The sequence below is a fragment of the Dermacentor andersoni genome, chromosome 8, assembly GCF_023375885.2.
Source record: "Dermacentor andersoni chromosome 8, qqDerAnde1_hic_scaffold, whole genome shotgun sequence".
Classification (NCBI taxonomy): domain Eukaryota; kingdom Metazoa; phylum Arthropoda; class Arachnida; order Ixodida; family Ixodidae; genus Dermacentor; species Dermacentor andersoni.
Genome location: NC_092821.1, coordinates 52,373,984 through 52,394,100, shown reverse-complemented (window position 1 = coordinate 52,394,100; position 20,117 = coordinate 52,373,984). Strand labels below are relative to the sequence as shown.

Below are 20,117 nucleotides of genomic sequence, written 5' to 3'. Positions count from 1 at the left end.
AAATGGCATTGCTGACCGGTGACGGCACCCTGTTTATTTGTGCGTCAGTGATTCTGTTCAGCGACAGGAATCGCCAAGACGGACTTTCCAAGGGAATGACCAGTAAATGATTGGGGAAATTAGGTTCCTGATAAATTTTGGCCTTGGTGGTCCACAACTGAACATATAAACGCGACTTTTTGAAAACACTGCTTTTGCAGACAAGAATATCATTTCCGTGCGTAAGAAAGTTTGAGTGTCATATTTACCCAAGTTCTTGTCATTTGTCTAATTTGTCTACTGAACTCGAACAAACGTTGCCCTAAATAAAAAGATGTTCCCTGCCAAATTCTCTTTGCATGGGATTGTAATTGTTCAGGAAATGTTTGAAGCAAATTGAAACGTGAATGTTATTCTTTCAGATCAGCAAAACATTCATAGTGAGAACAAAACTTGAAGTTTGAAAGCACACATTGGATTAGATATTTCTTGAATTCTTCTCGACCCAAGCACGAATGTGGATGGCCCATAACGCCTACAATTACAACACTTCTCAATATTTCTAGACTAATCTTGTATGCATAATGGGGAATGATTTTACTGGGCACGCGCAAATTGTTGAAAATTTGCGTTAAGAGAATCTTGAAGAAGCTGCAAGAAATTCTGCGGCTCCGCCTTTGCCTCCCCCCCCCCCTGATAGGAGTGATAAACGTTCGTAATGTGTATTATGGTTATCGTGGAAGGATTGGGATTCACAGTAACAGCAATGAATTTTATCTATGAGACAGTTACACAATTTAAATGGGTACTGATCCTCACCTAATGAAGACGATTTAATGACATCCTCTTTGAAACGTGGCAGTAGTGACAAATAGTCACCTAGCCTGCTCGATTTAATCTGGGATACCATACATATCCTTCTCAAGCAATTTAGCGTACATCTTCTTAATTCCTTTTTTCCCCTTCAAAATCTACCTTGTACAGCTAGTTATGGCTAACAGATCCGGTCGTGTCAATCTCTTCCCTGCTTTTTTTCCCACCACCGCTCTACACGTCTCTCACTTATATGGACTGCTGTTCGGGTGATGCTTCCGTCTACTTCAAATCCCAGCGATTCCGAAAGGTGGACGTTACATACTGTTCTCACAAGGTGAATCCCCTTGCATTCAATTAGGATGTGCTGAGTGGTCTCCGGATTTTTGAGGCAGCGTGCACATGCATTATCTAGTTCCGAATATTTGCTCCGGTACGTTATTGTTCTCAGGCAGCCGGCTCAGTCCTCAAGTAGCAATGCATTGCCCTTCGTGTTATCGTACAAATTGTCCTTTATAATTTCTTTCTTCTCATTTTTGTAAATCTCTATAGTCCGTTTTGTTTCGCTACTTTTGAATCTTATTCACTGTCTCTGCTTCTCTCACTTTTTTCTGATGACTCCTGGCTGTCTATTTTCACATTCAATTGCCCTGTACTCGGTTACCAACTTTCTTGACCTCTTCCTCCATTTTGTGTAATCCATGTTCCCGAGTCTTTCTTCAAATCTTGCTCTGCGCTTCTATGAATTCAAAAGGGACCCAACACATATCACCCTATATTGCTTCATTTGTGCCTTTACCATGGGCTCCCAAAACCAACCAGCCTACCGATCATTAACTTCCAACCCAGGCAAGATATCTGATTTTAAACATAGAATGACATTTGCGAATGTTATCGCTGGCAGCAGTACTGCTTTCCAGATTCAATGCAACACCTCAAACTTATTTTGGCCCCACAGTGGCCCCACAGAAATCAGAAGTCGCGAATAACAATGGAGGCAGAGGATGTCTTTGCTTCCGTGCTTGGTGAAGTCCCACCACTTTATTACCTTTTAGACTACCCGACACAATTTGTACTCGGCTGCCTCTATATATTTCACTTTACAGCTCCACAAAATTGTTTTAGATGCCTTCGTTCTTGAATATATCCCATAACAATTACCGGTCTACGTTTTCATAGGCTCCTTGAATATATAAATATGCTATCAATAGAGGTCTATTCTGAGCTACTGAAATCTCTATGCACTGATACTCTAAGCGTCTGCCTGGTCTTAACGCATTCTGTAGTTCCGCCAGCACATTTCTCTACACCCACTTCGACAGTTTTAATTTTATGGCTTGCATTGCCAACGTATACATCACCGACGTTACTGTAACTCGCCTGTACGAGCTCGTCTTCTCCTTACCACCTTTGCCTTTGTAGATGAGGTTCATTTTGCTTTCACGCCATCCAATCGGAATTTTCTTATTTCTGATCACCTGCTCTATGGCATTAGTCAGCTCTGCCTTGCACTTTGCACCGATGTTTTTGATTAGCTGTATCGGGATTTCATCGGGTCCTGCTGCCATGTTATTAGGGACATCATCTGCTGTCTTCAAGCAAAAGTTTTCTATGCTAAAGTTTGATCTCTGCGGCTTCTCTGCTGTCGCTGGATATGTTTAGGTCTAAACTACGCTTCCTTTCGTGCCATAGTTGTCCCTAACAACGTCTATGATGTGCCACCGGGGATCGTCTCCTTAGTATATGCTACCGTCTTCACCCCTTATAATCGCGCGCAAATCTTCAGTTGGAGCTCCTAGTGCTGTTATAAGGTTCCAGAATCTTTTGGGGGCCCCTTTGTCTCTGTTTCCAATTCTATAAACGCTGAAACGACGGGGGGGGGGGCGACACTCTGCGACGAAACGTGGCATTAAGCGCTTTAGAAATAAATAAACAAATAAATAAATAAATTCCTAAATCAATGTACAGACCTCAGCTTGTTTGAAATGACATATATATGTAAAATCAAAAGGATGTTTACTTCCTAATATTGCAAGTTATCTCTCTCTATATATGTGTCTTTTCTCTGCAATTAGTTTTATAGAAATGTGGCACTCCCTGCCCGCAAAAAAAGAGCAGAGCAACAATTTGGAGTGCCGCCGTCTCGAAAAGCTTCCTGCAAATACTAAGCCAGCCATTATACTACGCCGACTGTACTGCAACGTCCTGGAGGTGTACGCAGCTCAGTCAACAGCGAGTTTTGGGAATGGCCCTACAATCGGCACAACGTGCATAGCCAGCCTCGTTTGACTTGACCAACTCAATGCCGATGGCGGCTGCCTATACCATTTTAACGGATGGCGCGTTAAACATCAACCGCTGACGGTCCCAAAACGCGTACGTTTGAGATCACCTAACTTTCTCCTCTTCATAATTTCATAGAAAATAAAGGAAGATACTCTGATGTCCACAGCATTCCAGGCCCCGTGCCTTCTCGCATTGCGGGGTCAGGCGCTTGTTGTAAATTGAACGCGGTGTCGTATCGTTAGCCGATGTTTGTGGTAAAAGCATTGAATGTTCGTTGCTTGCAGCACAATATACGTTTTACACTTCGCTGAATTCCAACTGCAATTATTTCTTTGATAAAAGTAAGTTACGAGCTATAACCGATGCTTGGCCTCGCTGCGGGTGGTGAAGCACACAGGGTTGGCTGGCTGACGAGGGGGCTTATTGAGACTCGGTAATGCGGCAGATTATGCAGTCGTGGAGCATGCTTTTAAATTCTGTACGCCTAACTGTTGATGAAGCGTTTGCCCATCACAGTGCTGCACCGACGCCATCAGTCAATTCCTGCGGTGGGTCGCCGAGCGCGCATATGACCCTACCATCGGTGCGCACGCGACAACGTTCTGAAATTTAGGAAGAGGCGGCAACTTCCTTCTTGCTCGTGGGTTATTCCGCCAGCAGGTGGCGCTCACACTACTACGGTTTTTCGTGCATGCTTTGAGCTTGTTCTGTTTTTGATTTTCTGATTTTCTTTAGCCTTTAAATAATAATTGGATAGTTTTCTTCTTCTTTTGCCTCTCTTTTTTTCGTGTGTGCAGGAATGTTTCGTGCACATTTGGTTCTGCAGGATAGTCAGAGCGCCCTTTCACGTCACGTGCTTCAGCACGTGAAACCGGGTGGGACGTTGAGTCTTTATAGCCTTTAAATAGTAGCTTGCAAGTGGCAAGACTAATAGCTAGTAGTGGTTTTATTGTGTATGCGTTGGTAGAAAAGTGAGAGCGTGACCGCGTGGTTGAACACGTGCGAAAACGTGCCATAAGTCTCTGCAGCATTGATTGCTTGTAAACATTGGTAAGAATTACTTTGCGACATTTTAAGGATTTAAATCCTTTGAATATCGGTTTTTACCAGAAAGCAAGTGCTCTGCATTATTCTAGTATTATAATATTTGCATAAGAAAATGCCGTGAAATACATGGCAAGACAGCCGGGAAAGCAGCCAGTGCGCAGGGGGTCCCACAAGGGAGATGAGGCGACGGATGAGATGGAGAGGAAAACGAGTGAATCGGCACACACTGTGATGTCGATGCTAGGCTGAAGAAATTGGAGGGTTTCGAGGGATAGCTTGTCAAACCGGTTGAAGAGCTCAAAAATGAGCTAAATAGGGAGCGTGATGCACGGAAGGTAGTAGAAAAAGCTTGAAGCACTCGAGGAAACGCTGAACAGGGCCGCCATTGTGAACGAAAACGGCCGTGACAATGGAACACAATCCCCCGACGTGACAGGAGAGGGAGTGCCAGCAAAGTACGTGGAATGCACGGAACGTGGTGAGGGGTTATATGGAAAGAGTGGCACCCACCTTGAAGTCGCCACGCGGAAAAGCAGGAGCGCTTGGGTCAATGCCCCTTGACAAGTCCGAATCACACGGAAAAAAACAAAGGGAAGCATGGGAGACGTAGGAGAAAGTGAAATGGTTGTTATGCGCCAGCGATTCAAACCTAGATAGGTGCTCAGCAGCAATTTTGGAGAGAGTGAAAGGCGATAAAAGAGTAGCGGTGGGGACATTTCCGGGGTGGACGCTGGGTTCTGTCATCGAGCAAGCAAAAGCAATGCTCGCGGAAAATTCCCACGCGCGCAACGTTGTCATAAGGGCCGGTGGGCTAAATGAGGTCCTAAACAGGAAAGGCACAGGACTAGCCCATCGTTGGCGAAGGGGGTGGACGACTTGCGCGAGCTGTCCCTTCAGGTAGAGATCGTGGTGTACACGGTGCCAGAGGTGCCTGTATGTGACAGTCAAATACAAAGAACTGTAGTCACTGCTAATGAGGCGATATGGAAAATGAGCGGAGATAAAGGCTTCGAGGTTGTCGAAGTAAACAGGGAGGTGAGAAGGTGTGGTGGTTTTCAACGAGACGGGATCCACTTCAATTACAGGCTTGAACTAGAAGTGGGCTGGCGACTTACTGGTCGCGCTGTTGCTTTTTTAGGGGGCCCACGGGCGCTCAGGAGGCCAGAGTAGGTAGTAATGAGGAAGGTCCCCTAAGGAAATATATAGGAAGGTAGGAAGGTCCCTAAGGGTCTGTATACCATCGCGGTCAATAACAGAAAAAGGAGGAAAGCAAGAAAGAGCTCGCCATACAATAGGCTGGATGAACATGCTGCGCGGCAGAAGAAAGGATAACTGGCAGATATTGAGGAGCAGTTAGAGAACAAATAAGGGTGTATGTGGTTACACAAACGCACCTTAGAGACTCGGAAGAGCCGCCAGTGATTGAGAATTATGTTTGGGAAGGGTGCAACAGAACTAAGTCGGAAAGAAAGGGAGGGGGAGTCGGAATGCTCATTCATCAGGGAGCCAAACGGAAAAGAGTAAATTCAAAATGTCAAGAGCATCTTCGGTTATCAGGTACAATGAGTGGGAAAAAAACTTGGCTGCGCGTTACGTATTTGTGGACCGGAAATAATTGCGCCGAGAAGAATAAAGAGTAAGTGGAATGCATAGGCGCTGATATTAAGGGTTTCGGGAATGGTGCTGAAATTATTCTATTAGATGATACGAATGCCCACATACAGGATTTAGGTGGCTATACCGACAACAACGGGAAGTCAATGATAGACCTTTGTGAGCAAGAACCTCCTTATCGCGAATACAGGGTCTAAGTTTGAAGGGCAGATCACATCGGAAGTGGGAACCCGGCAATCAACCATTGATTACTGCCTGATGACAGGAGGAATTCATAAGTTGACAGAAATGGTCATTGATGAGGAAGGGTGTAGCAGCATAGGGATTTACCATAAACGCATCATTTTGAATATGGGATATGTAGTTGGGAAAGAGAGCAAGGAGTGAAAAATTGACAGTCCAAATTGGAATGATGAACAAATAACAAATATAATCACTAGAGTCGAGGAAGAACTTGGGAAATGGCCAAATATAGATTGGGAATATACTAAGCTTCTAAGTGAAATAAGGAGACAAACACGGGAGAGATACAGAAAGAAACCGCAAAGCTGGTGGAGCAGGCAGATACGAGAAGCGATCGCCGAACGACAGGAAGCATCCCTAAAGATCAGGCGAGCAAAGAAGGCGAAGTTGTCGCCGGATGAAGTAGCCGGTAAATGTGAAATATACCGGGAGGAAAAATGTCTGTGGTTCAAATACTGGTGCAAGCAAAGATAAAAGCTGAAAGTGAACGTTGGTTGTCAGTAATACGTGAGAAAAAGAAGGCCCCACGTAGAATATTTTGGAACCACATAATATTGTTAGGCAGGAAGTCCACAACAACATATCCTACACCAAGATGGAAACAGACTAGAAGGAGAAGCGACAATAAATTACATCCGAAAAATAACAGCCGAATCTTTCCAAGGCAATGACGAGGTTGTACTTGAAGAAAAAAAATCATGAGAGAGACCCAGGTGGAAAAGGAGCTGGTGCTGATAAATTTCGACTGGAAGAAAGCGGAAGAGAAAATTCCTAAGCGCACAGCCACAGGGCTAGACGAGTTTCCCGTTAGGCTGAATAATGAACTAGGACCAAAAAGTAAGGAAGCTCTCGTGAAAGCTCTCGTGAAATTTAATTTATAAAGGTAATGGGGAGAAAGATAGAATTCACTCGTATATACCGTTAACCCTTACATTGGTAATATACACGCTAGCAATGCAGGCAATCAAATTAAAGCTTCAAGCATGGGCAGAGGATAATGGAATTTTGGGAGTACTTCAGAATGGCTTCAGAATATGTAGGCGTTCAGATGATAACTTATTTGTTCTTACTCAGTGTATTGAAATATCAAAAGTAGAAAGCAGAACTTTATATGTGGCCTTTTTAGACATTACAGGAGCCTATGACAACGTAAACTGCAACATTTTGCGGGATATTCTGTTACGGAAAGCCTTCGGTGACGGTTGTGTACAGCTTTTGAGATAGATTTACCTAGAAAATACCGTTTGCGTTGAATGGGAAGGGATGAGAAGAGAGGAAAAAGTTCATATCAACAAGGGACTGAGACAGGGGTGCCCTTTATCCCGGCTGCTGTTTATGATGTACTTGGTTAGGATGGATAGGGCGGTAGAAGGAAGTAATATCAGGTTTAATCTCTCAAAAAAAAACAGGCGGGTAGAGTAGTAGAGCAGCAGCTTCTGGTTTTATTTTATGCGGACGACATTGTGTTGCTTGCTAACAAGCAAAGTTATTTGTAATGTCTGTCTAATATCCGTAGGTAGGAAGGAAACAATTTAGGTTGGAAATGTAGTGTTGGAAAATCAGGTGTTATGGTATGCAGAGAAAACAGTGAACAGACAGTGGCGACACAGGGTCAGGAAATAGCTCGTGTAACAAAATATAAATACCTTGGTATATGGATAAACGAAGGCAATAGGTATATGGAAACACAAGAAAAAACAACCGAGAGGGGGAAGAGAAATGCAGCCATAATGAAGTACAGAGCGCTATGGGGATCCAATAGGTACGAAGTGCTCCCATATATGTAGAAAAGTGTAATGGTTCCAGGACTTACTTTTGGAAACTCTGTTGTTTGCTGGGGTACGATTGGGACTCGATAGGAACCAAACGTGAGTGTGACGCCTCGCATTGGGCGCTCACGGGAATACTACAAATGAAGCTGTGCAGGGTGATATTGGCTGGACTAGTTTTGAAGTGAGGGAAGCTCGCAGTAAAATTGAGTATGAAGAACGACTGAGGATTATCGAAGAAAGTAAATGGGGTGGGAGAGTGTTGAGGTATCTGTACATGAAAAACATTGATTCACAGCGGAGGAAGAGAACTAGGAAGCTTACCAGCAAGTATGCAGCCTGTAGGGTGGGCAACACAGCAACAAAGGACGTCAAGCAGAAAGTCAGAGAGGGTGACATTTTCTGATGGGTGGGTGCAATGGAAAAGAAACCTGCCATGAGTAACTACTTATAAGGAAAAGGTCGAAATCAGGACAGAAAAAAATGACAACTCAAAAATGAGCTCATTACTTTTGGAAGCGAGATCGGTAAGCCTTAGAACACGCACCTATAAAGCGAGATATAAGAAAGAAGAAGCATGTGCTTGCTGCGGTAAAGCTGGGGAAACTCTGGAGCATATTTTGTTAGAATGTGAATACATCTGCGAGCAGTCGATTTAGGCACCACTGGCCTCCTTGAAGCCCTGGGGTTGAACGAGAGCAGCGAAAAAGTAAACGTGTCCGCAATAGGGGTTAGTAAGAGGCTATTGGAGGATTCGTGGAAGTAGGGAAACGACAAAACACGGAGTCGTACAAAAGCACAGATCGCAATTAGGGTTGTGTGAGTGTATAGTGTGTTTCCCTTTTTCTTGTTTAACCTAGGTAGGAGATTAGGCAGTATAGTAGCAAGAGCTTGGTGGCGCAACCCGCCACCCCATCTCAAAGGGGACGCTCATGTCATTCATCCATCCATCCTTCCATAGACCCTCGTAGTAGCTGGAGACGCAGTAACCCGCATTCCCCACAATCACATAGGATGCGCGTGAATCATTCGGGGAAAACAAATGATGAATTATGCGAGAGAGTCGCGCTTCCTAACAAACTACACCACCGGAACTCGAACCTTGCCAAGGCTCAGTTCTCGGCAGTTTACCTTACCTTTACGGGGTCTGGCAGGGTTACCCTCGTTGTGTCACCGTAAGGGACGATCTCACAGGCTGCGCAGTTTCGTCGACTGGGGTCCGTAACCCCCACTTTCAGTGCTCCATCGGTTGAACCAGCAAGTCTAATGGAGATCATTGTGTTCTTTGCCAAACCAACATCAATGGTGAAATCCTGATTTAGCCTCACGGTGAAGTTCGTTTTAACTTGCAAAACCTGCATTGAGACAAGGGCGCTGTGGTAATTTTGCGACAATAAAATCCAGCGCACTGAGCAGTGAGCATTGCATGTTGGGCTTATCTGCAGAATAAACGGGTACGTATATACCAGGCAGCAAAAACAGGTGGAAAACACAACATTAAAGGCAAAGCGCCACCTTCATTGCGTGAAGCGTCATACTGTAGTCACGATTCATATCGAAAAATCATACTTTTACCGCCAATGTCCGCGGAGGCCTGTTCATCAAGCTCCATCTTGGGATCTTCTACATTAAGGTTGCTCTACTAGTCATAATACTAGTATAAACGTACGCAATTATCAAAGTGTTCAACGAGTATTTGTTGGTACCTAGAAATGAAGCAAGGTTGCGACCACGTTTCGAACGATAGTATAGCCGCTTCGTCGCAGATACAGATATAAACAAGAGTGATGACGTTGCCAGTGTAATTGCGCTTTTATATCACCCACAAACATATTCATTGATAGAAGAATTGTTACAAAACTTTGATTCAATCAGTAGATAAATGAAACGAATAGTACTTATAACCAAACTCTTCTTAAACCTGTTGTTTTGAAACTTCAGCTTGGTGCTGTCGGTTTAAAGCTCAACAGGCAGCATAAAATATATGTTCACGTTGCAGTGACAGTGAAGAAAACAGTTGAGTCACTCAAAGAAACTTCAATGGGTGAACGTGTGCCAAGAGAAATAGGTAGCGCTCTATCAGAACGATAGCCGTAAGCACACCCGTCATTCATCGGGGATTGACGTCCGAGTCAAGCATGTCGGCTATCTATCTCCATCTCATCGTTCATTCCAGAGTAATCGCTGGTGCTCGCGTATGGTATAGAATGTACACCACTATTTGCATTGAAATCGCAGTCTAATCATAAAGAAGGTTCTTTTGCTATAGTATCAGCGCTAAAGTCACGACAACTGAAGGTGCGTCTGGGTTTCGATTGAAAACAGAGAGTACTCGGTGAAAAGCAGCACGTAGGCAGCTGGCTGTGGAAATGGTGCGTGACGAACAAATAAGAAACGATCTGTGGAATTTATAAGCTGGAAAAAGACTGCAATGAAGTTATTACGGCTAGCATGAAGAGCCAGACACTGGAAAGAATTCACCAAGGGCACTTGGGAATCAACAAGAGCAAAGCCAGGGCAAGACAACTAGTTTTTTGGCGGGGAATGAAATCGGATATATAATCGTTCGTCCAAACACGTTCTATCTGCAAAAAGCAAGCATATAGCTAACCTCGAGAGCCTCTACTGACGCGCCCCGTGCCGGACTAACCGTGGTGCAGGGTCGGCATTTGCATATTTGAATTGAGCGGGAGGTCGTACCTGGGCGCTTAAGACGCCCTTTCAAACTTTCCGGAAGTTGAACTACTCAAAGACACCATGGCCAAAACAGTTGTTGACGTACTAAGTGGGATTCTTAATAGGCACAGCATCCTTATAGAAGTTTTTTCTGACTATGAGACTTCAATGTTTATGTCGTGCATTCGCGTTGTTCTCACAATTGTACGATTTTAGGCATGTCACGTCAAGTGCGGGATACCCACGTTCCAATAGGTTGTAAGAAGAGGGTGTTCAGATAACTAAGCGTATCCTCAAAAAACGCCCGAAGCGAAACAATATTTCGGGCTGGGACTGCTTCCTGTCAGGACCACTCCACTCGAGTGCGGCGCATCGCCAACTGAGCTGCCAACGGGACGACGGATTCGCACAACAATTATCGGCGTTGAAGGTAATCCTAGTCACGAGATGCTCCGGCGCCTTCAGACAGACCAATCTAGGGGACCAATGGCACGCCTGAGCCCGGGAGATACCGTCTGGATCAAGAAAGGTGCATGGGCGATGAAAGCGAAGACTCTCAAGCCTGATGGTTACCCAAGGTCGTATACAGTCATCACAGAAAACGGCTCGGTGTTCAGGCGCGACCAGTAGCACCTGCTACTGACCCGGCAGCCCTTCCGAGAAAACGCCCAGAAAGACAACGACAATGACCTCAAGGGAAACGCCGACAAAAGAAGCAGGTCGTCACCTCGCTACACAGAATGCAGAGCTCAGTCTTTTGCCGCGGAGCTTGTTGCCCAGTAAGTGTCTCGTCACACCAGCTCAAACGACGTCGACGCCTTAACGTCTGGCTTACGACTAGAACTTCGCGCAAGTGACTTGAACTGAAGTGCCTGTCAGTTTTCATTAACGTCATTTTCCCGTTTCTTGTTTTTTTTTTTTCGAACGGGGGAAGATGTATCGTATCTTGGGCGCCGAGCGCTATACGCGTTGCGCGCAAGCGCACCGTATATAACCACATGTGCCATGTGTTCAGTATTCTACTCAAACACCTTATCTGATGCTGACTAAAAGACACACCGCTTCCTTGTACATGTGTACAATAAATCGGTAGTGTTCCCCCCACTGCCTCGGCGCAACATGTTTGACTTGCTGGACGCTGCGCTACAGACGTCACACCCTCCGCTTTGGAGCGGACGGCTTACATTGAGGAGCAACAGCGGGACCTTCGGCTGGAATTTCCTCCACAAGAAATGTGAAATTGAAACGCACAAAAATACGAGAGGCTTCTACTCCGATGATCCAGATCGACGTATTTTATTTTTGTGTCCCTTTTAGGTTCATCGCAGGACGCAGGCCTCTGCCAGTGATCTCCAATTGCCTCTGCCTTGCGCTAGCTGATTCCCTACTTGTGCATGGAAATTTCCTAGCTACTTCCGACCACCTAATTCTCTACCATCTTCGGCTGTGCTCCCCTACCCTTGACAGTCATTATGTAACTCTAATGCTTCACCGGTTATCCGCCCTACGTATTACCTGGCCTTCCCAGATACATCTTTTCATTTAAATGTCAACTAGAATAAAGTATATCTCCATTTTTTTTCTAATCTACACGGCTCTCTTCATATACATTAACGTTAGTCCTTGTCACAACATTAGGTCCTGCTTCTTCCTTTTTGAATACCACACCACATATCTGCATCAGAAGCACCGAACATTTCATCCCAGCGGCAGCCTGGTCTAGCCTCATGATGCAGCTGCTTGCATTGTGATCAGTCGCCAGGACGCAATTCATGTGGCCACATGGACGTCGTAATATAGGCCGCATAAACACAATCGCTAAACACTCGCTTTTTGTCAGAGAATAATTCCTTCCGGCAGGGACGAGCGCCCGTCTTGTAACTAGCGCAGGGTGTAGAACGCTGGCAAACTCTTGACGAAATGACGAACTCTTCAACAATGCAAATGTGTCATCTATGGTCTTCTTTATGGGTTTCCTTTAGCGTTAACGATCATGTAAGTATACAAACTTGTTTATTAAGTAAGGTACCTTGAAAGCGAACAGCACTCAATCCCAGTTGAGTCACTCTAGCTCAGGTTCAGCCACGATGTCTCGGCAATGGCAGCGAAATGCTTTCTCTTACTCCGATCCCTGACGCTATTCGACAGGTTTATGCAACTTTGTTAGTGCTGCCAAGGTCTAGAACAGGATGGAATGATACAATATGTGAACTAACATTTAAGAAGCATATGTAAGGCAATAAGCATCTGGTCACACATTGAAATACCTTAAGGATAGGGGGAGGCGTGAAGTAAATTTTTCCTTCGTTCACGTGTTAGTGCAATCGGCGGTTGGCCTATGCAGTCAATTTAAGAGCGATGAATGTGGCACGCTTCTGGCTTTATGTTTGCTTTTAGAAATATATTATTTTATTATTACCATGTCTATTTTCAACCACCAGGAAGCGCATAAGAAACGTTTAAAAATGTGTTTCTTTCCAATAAACTTTGGCAGTCAGTCAGCACAGTCTTGTTGCTTCTTCCAGCTCAACGCTGGTGCTTTCTCATCACGTTCCTGTGGACAAGGGTGAACTGGCTGAAGAGTGCAACGTTTTCACCAGCTCACTGGTCACCTCAGCACGTGGAGGCGACTGGCCCACATACCCGGCAGCCTACAAGCCAGTGGCGAAGCACCCCGCATCGACAGCCTCGAACCGCTTAACAGTACTTATCACGCGCTGCAGCTGCCAATATCGTGGTGGAAGAACATTTTGGAAAGCCTAGAGGACCTGGGAACAGAGTTATTTCGACTAAATAGACCACACTCTCAGTGGCCTTTTTGTTCCTATTCTCGGCATATGTTCGACCCTCTAGACTTCTCTTTTTATCTATTATACGTCACTACACGAGTCCTGGAGTCTCCGTGGCCGATCTTACCCCCGATTTCGCAACGGTACCGTAGTGACCATGCCAGTTTCCTTGTTTTATCCCTGTCTCTACACAGGCAATCTACCCATACGGGCATTCTCCCACCTTTGCAAAATGTTTCTTCACGTGGGAACTCTTAGCGACAAATTCATATGGTGTTAGATAGTACTTTGTTTTCATTGTAATATTAGCGCGATTCCTTTGTCTTTAACAGCTTCACTTATAGTGGACTCGCACGACGTACTAATCCGTGTTTTCCATACCGGACGAGGCAACATCTCGTTCACGGCACACACAGACGGAAAATAATAAAGGGAAAATCCGACATCCACCCGTTCGTAGCATTTGCTACAAAGGAAACCCATACGGATGCCACGAAAGAAAAGCCTCACAGTTGAAAAAAATTCTTCCTGATCCGGGACTCGAACCCGGGAGCACCGCTTTTCCGGGGCAGCCACTTCACCATCTGAGCTAACCAGGCGGCTAGCAGATGGCAGGGCGAAGTCTAATTTGTCAACAACTCGACGCAAAGGCAAGAGTTTGACGTAATAGTTCGGCGGAAACCCGCAAGGTTTAGAGAAGTAACTAATAAAGGAAACTCAGACATTCACCCGTTCGTAGCAATTGCTACAAAGGAAACCCGTACGGATTCCACGAATGAAAAGGCTCGCAGTTTAACCATGACGAATATTTCTTCAACTGCGAGGATTTTCCTTCGTGGAATTCGTATGGGTTTCCTTTGTAGCAATTGCTACGAATGGGTGGATGTCTGATTTTCCCTTTATTACTTACTTCTCTCCACCTTGCAGGTTTCCGCAGAACTATTACGTCAAACAGACGGAAAATGCTGATTTTCTCACATCCAGATTCTGGTGTTCGAACAACGTGAATTTAGACTCAATCGCTTTCTGCGTCTGGTCACAAGCAATGCATATTCACCTATGGGACACGTTTTCGAATGAAAAAATCTACCGATTTTTCCCCAACAAAATAAAACAAAAACGAAGCCATTGAAACCCGCCGCTAGATTCAGCTGCGCAAAAGTGAGATCGTGGTGCTCTGTTAACTAATAATAACAAGCAAACATTCGTAATCCATCGCCTCTCAACACTGACAGTGCTAGTGGCGTGCCGAATGGGGCTAGCTTTGGAGGTCATATACAAATGGCCACAATGACAGAGCCCCTCTCCAAACAACTAAAGCGCGAAAAATTGAGAACGGATCTCCGGAAAAGCACCGAATAGTCTGGAAGACTTTGCTGAAGATGTGTCATTATACAAAGAGAAAGTATAAATGTTAGTAGGGAACTAACGGGTAAAACAGTGCCTAACGGGAACTTGATAGATTTGATGCAGATGGCACCTACTTCGGTTACTCCGTCATGTCTACTATCGTTCATGCTTAGTCGTCTGCTCACCTAGTTGATGTGGATGCTCTTCGGAGCCAGACGATATTCGGAATTATTGTGTGCAGAACAGTTTTCTGTGCAGCCATCCGTCATGTGGATTTACCATAAGAAAGGTCGATGGGAACTAAAACAATGATTAGTCCCAAAAAATGCAAGGAACGGCAGGAAAGGTAGCGGCAAAGGTGTTAGAATGGCAACACTTAAACTTACCGTAATAGGCCATTGGGGTTCTACTTCCGATGCACTGGCGGTCACAAACGCAACACCCAAGTTTACGCCAATGAATGCTTGGCGGGGTCGGAAACAGAACGATTGTCCCTTCGTTGCAGCTGCCAGAACTTCAAGTTTTTTGTCAGCTTCTTTTCCAATAGCAAATGAGCTTACTTCGGCGAGGGACTTCACGAGGTTTTGCATGACGCTCGCCACATAAGGCTGAAGAATTTGAGAATCACTGAAGAATTTTGGGCGCGGACTCCATCACATTAAATACAATGCGCTCTACAGTCATTCTTCGACGCCTCGTACGGATTCTCGCGCCATGACTATGCAAAAAAATTGTATCACGTGCCGACTGTCACCTTCCTCGAACTGCCAACATTCTTTACCCACCGTAGTTGTTTAGTGGATGTAGTGTTGGGGGCTGGTAAGCACGAGGTCGTGAGATCGAATCCTAGCCGCGGCAGCCGTATTTTTAGGGGAGTGAAATGCGAAAATTTCCGTGTATTTAGATTTAGGTTAAAGAACCCCAGCTAATCCAAATTATAACGGAATCCCGCACTACCGCGTGCCTCATAATCAGATCGTGGTTTTGGCACGCAAGACCCCATAATTTATTATTTACCATTTCTTAAGGATGTCTTTGGGAGTCGCACGACTCTTGAATACAAGCGTCAGGAGTTGCGCGCGAGGTTTTGAGTATGTGGGTAGCCATTTTGGCGTTCGATATCGGCTAGTCTTCATTGCGGCTATATTATATAGGCGGAACGGAAACATGGTAGACAATATGGAGAAATCCAACATATATTACTGCACAACAATCTTAAATAGTGGTCTTCTTTCACGCACATAGATAACCGTGACAGGACAGCACTTTCACAACTAACTGGAAGTACTGTATATGCAATGTCCAAAGGTGTGCCTGGCACGGTGGCCAGTAAATGGGACGTAATATTGTGAGCCGCTTCGGCTATAGCATGTTAACGGACGACCACACAGAGACAGTTTGTGCAATTCTTGCGTCGTGCCTTTTGCCTCAAGGTGCAAAACCAACTTATTCATGTATCCATCTAAATAGTTATGCACATCTCGATTTGGAGCTCTGCGGTTAACCCATGAGTGCGGAGAGCGAAGTCGCTAGGGAAAACATTGGGGGCACCTTAACAAAATCGATAAGTCAAAATCAAAATCTGAACACGACGGCGTCTCTCCTAGACGCTGTGCGATGTTCGGAAGTTAACATAATGTGCCGACTAAAGAAAGGCTGCTTCGGGGTGCTTCCGACGATTACCCTACACTCTTAAAACGGTTGCACTCTTTGGGGTGTATATTTGTCCCACAACAGTAATCGTCATATGCCTTGCTTGCGTTTCCTTTCTTGAAAACTCGGCGCTCGCTACTTTCCTGTCGAGAATGCTGCGTCTCACTGATAACGCGCATGCCATTCGTGACTGGGAAGTACCGGTCTCGCAGCGTTAAAGAACGGAAACGCGGGCAAGACAGTTGACGATGATCGTTGTGGGACAAGATAAGTCCCAAAGGGTGTAAATTTTTCTTGGAGTGTAGCTTGTTTACTCCTTGGTATCAAAAAAAGAAGGAAAAGAAAAAAAGAATGGTATCAAAAGCCCAGAATCAATTGTCGCACGTCGCGACTGAACGCTCTTAGGATGATAAATCATTTCCAGGCGACGAGCGACTCCGCTTTATCAAGAACACCGATATCGCCGGTGGGACAAGCATTGTGGCGAAGTTGAATACGCAGGGGTAGCTTTTAATTATCTTATTTTTGTTTTGTTGACGTCATCACACGTCACCGCGGGAAGTTTGAAAGCTTAAGGTCAGTACGCCACGTGGTGGCAATCACGCGAACTAAACCCTCGTGTCCAGAAAAGCTGGATACGGAAGTGTTAAGGTGTTTCAATTGTCTTTTACTTGTTCGCCTATAGTGACCCAGACGACGGAACAAATACGTGTTTTACATGCCGAACGAAACCTTATCTGATTAAGCGTAATGAATTTCGACTGCCAGCATCTTGTCTGCGGCATACGGGCGAAAACTGCTGAGCTTTTTCTCACATCCGAATTCTGGTGTTCGAGCAACGTGAATTTAGAATAAATTGCTTTCTACGTCTGGTCACAAAAGTGCACCTTGACCGATCAGACAGTTTTCGACTTAAAAAGACTACCTATTTCAGCCAACAAAATAAACAAAAGCGAAGCCATTGAAGCCGACCACTGGATCCAGCTGCGCAAAATTGAGATCATGGTGCTCCGTATAACTAATAATAACAAGCAAACATTCGCTATCCATCGCCTCTAAACCCTGACAGTGCGACTGGCGAGTACTGGGGCTAAATTTTGGAGACAATATACATGCGCCCAGCATGACAGAGCCTTTCTCGAAACACCTAAAGCGCCAAAAATTGAAAACGGATCTACGGAATCGCGCCGAATGGTCTGGAAGACTTGGCTGAAGAAGTGTCATTATAGAAAAATAAAGTATAAGGGTCAGTCGGGAATTAAGGGGCAAAACAGCGCATGACGGCAACTTGATAGATTTGAAGCAGATGGCGCCTACTTGAGTGACTCCGTCATGTCTAATATCGTTCATGACAAGTCGTCTGCCCGCCTAGTTCATATGGAGCCAGACGAGGTTCGGAATTATTGTCTGCAGAACAGTTTTCTGTGGAGCCAACCGTCGTGTGGATACGCCATAAGAAAGCTCTATATGAACTAAGACAATGATTAGTCACACAAAAAAAAAGCGAACGGCAAGAAAGGTAGAGGCAAATGTGTTAAAATGGGAACACTTAAACTTACCGTAACGGGCCATTGGGGTTCCACTTCGGATGCACTGGCTGTCACAAACGCCACGCCCATGTTTACGCCATTGAATGGTTGGCCGTCTGGGAAACAGAACGATTGACCCTTCGTTGCAGCTGCCAAAACCTCAAGTTTTTCGTCAGCTCCTCTTCCAATCGCAAATGAGCTCACTTCGATGAGGGACTTCTCGAGCTTTTGCATGACGCTCGCCACAAAAGGTGGCCGGTTCTCTCGGCCGTCGGTTATCAGGAGAATGAGGGAGCCATGTGGAGGATCAAACGGTGCATCGAGCAACTGCATGTGATGGATATCATTCGCTGTACTGAGTAATTGCATGTAATTGATACCTCACTAACTCATAATGAGAAGCAACAGTAATGCTAGTGTCGAGTCCTCTGTGCAGAGGAAATGTGAAGGTATTCAAGTAATGGAAAAGGGAAGCCTCTTAAAACTGTGTACACATATACCCAAACAAATCCGCTATTGTAAGTGATCAACAATGGGATTAACAACAAAATCTGAGCCCGGCACCCAAAGTTTAAGCAAATGTCTTGGTTTTAATGGTAGCTACATTTTGAATTTCTTTTCTCTAGAGAGCTTTCACTCCCTTGTAAAGGAAAAAAAGTGCTGAGTCCCATGATGAAACCCTTTCTACAAGCGGGTATTTCTTCAAATGAAGTTTCACAGTCTTTTTGCTCTACTCAACATAGCAACGTAAACTACGGTGCTCAACCTTGTCATTCGTGCATATATGGGTGGTTATGATTTGAAGCTGTTGCAATCTGATTGCATTTTTCGTCATTAGTGCTCAACGATTGGTAAAAAAGATATATTTGTAAAGTGGCAGTTTTGGCCGAGAGGCAAAGCATCGATTACGATAGCAAATTAGTGGAAAGCTATACGAAGTGATGAAAGTAGTTTTATCGGGCGTATATACTTGTAAACATAGGCATACTAACTAAACTAACAAGCATGGTGTCACGCACCAAACAAGCAAGCATGAACTGGCGCGGCAGCAGCTTTGGGCAAGTTGACATTCCGGGTGCCTCTAGCGTCAACGCCAACTAAGACGAGAAAACACAGCGGGTGGCGGACTCTGCCCTCGTCGCAGATGGCTTTCAAGATACAGCATCCTGGGCCGCCAGGCGTAGAAAGCGCCCCGCCCTCCGCCACCTCCGTACCTTTCGCGCGGGGTGGTGCGCAGACCGGAATACGGCGCGCTTCCTCCCCGCTTTCTTCGCTTACGTCCGCATGTTTACGTCCCTCGAATGCTTTCACTCGCGCATACAGCGTATGGCGCGCGTCGACGCTTTTGTCGCCCTTGGAATTTATACGGAACCTCACGGCGACGGCGACGGCAAAAGGCGCTTGGAGTGTACATATAACTGCTATCGTAACGAAACAAAAAAGTCAAGCCGCGTCGACTTCGCCTGTATTTAAGGAGAGATCGCAAATTTCGCGAAACACTCGCCGCGGTGGCTGAGCGGCTATGGTATCGCGCTTCTACGCACGAGGTCGCGGGATGAAATCCCGGCCGCGGCGGCGGCATCTTGATTGGGGGCGAAAGGAAAAAAGCCGGTATACCGTGCATCGGGAGCTCGGGAAAGATCCCCTGGTGGTAAAAACTAATCCGGTGGTAAACTAATCGACACCTGGAGACAAAGAAAAGTGTGTTTGACATCAGCAAACAAGGCGGCGAGAGGCGCTGTCTAAACTAACAGCACGTAGCGTTGATTTTGAACACGTACACTTTCGCCTATTTAGCAAAGCTTCGTTTGCGTGAAAGGGTGGACTCCCTCTTGCGGCCCATAAAAGTTTGCGTCCACTTTCATTTCACTTCACCTTGTAGTTTCGAGACTTCAATTAAACAGTAGTAGTTTCCCCTACATCACTTCTGGTTTTGTCGTCTTGCTCCCTCACAGTTATACATTTATTCTTAGACACTTCGTCTTTTGACTGCTCATGTCATGTATGCAACCGTATCAATTATTTGCGCTTACTGAGGTAAGCTAACAATCTTCACACCAAAAAGAAATGCTCATGGCGTCTTTTTTTTTTTTTCATCTGCAATGCCCCTTAGTGTATACAACTTTGTCAGTATATATATACACAACACTAACCCCACTCCTAGAGATCATTATTTACGTTGGCTTCAACAAAGCTGATTTGTATAACCTGGTTCCATGCCATAGATGTAAAATGCTCGTTGCTTTTACACCTTACCATTAGAATAGGTCTCGAGCAGGAGCTCCCTCGTTCGGTCTGAAATAAACGCGAAGCGGGCATCCTGAAATATTGACCAGACTTAGTCAGAATGCCCGCTCTTCTGTTGGAAC

At 45.3% G+C, this 20,117-nt stretch overlaps 1 protein-coding gene across 4 annotated transcripts in view; it reads right to left on the bottom strand.

The window, feature by feature from the left end:
- The window catches only part of LOC129382101 (calcium-activated chloride channel regulator 1-like), a 57,826-nt gene that overhangs the window by 7,854 nt on the left and 29,855 nt on the right, over positions 1–20,117 (bottom strand). For all 4 annotated transcript variants that reach the window (XM_072289671.1, XM_072289674.1, XM_072289672.1 and 1 more), the window contains 2 exons: positions 17,779–18,075; positions 8,888–9,106 (listed from right to left, as the gene is read on the bottom strand). In XM_072289671.1, coding sequence (XP_072145772.1) covers positions 8,888–9,106; positions 17,779–18,075 — 516 coding nt within the window. The remainder of the gene's footprint in view (positions 1–8,887; positions 9,107–17,778; positions 18,076–20,117) is intronic.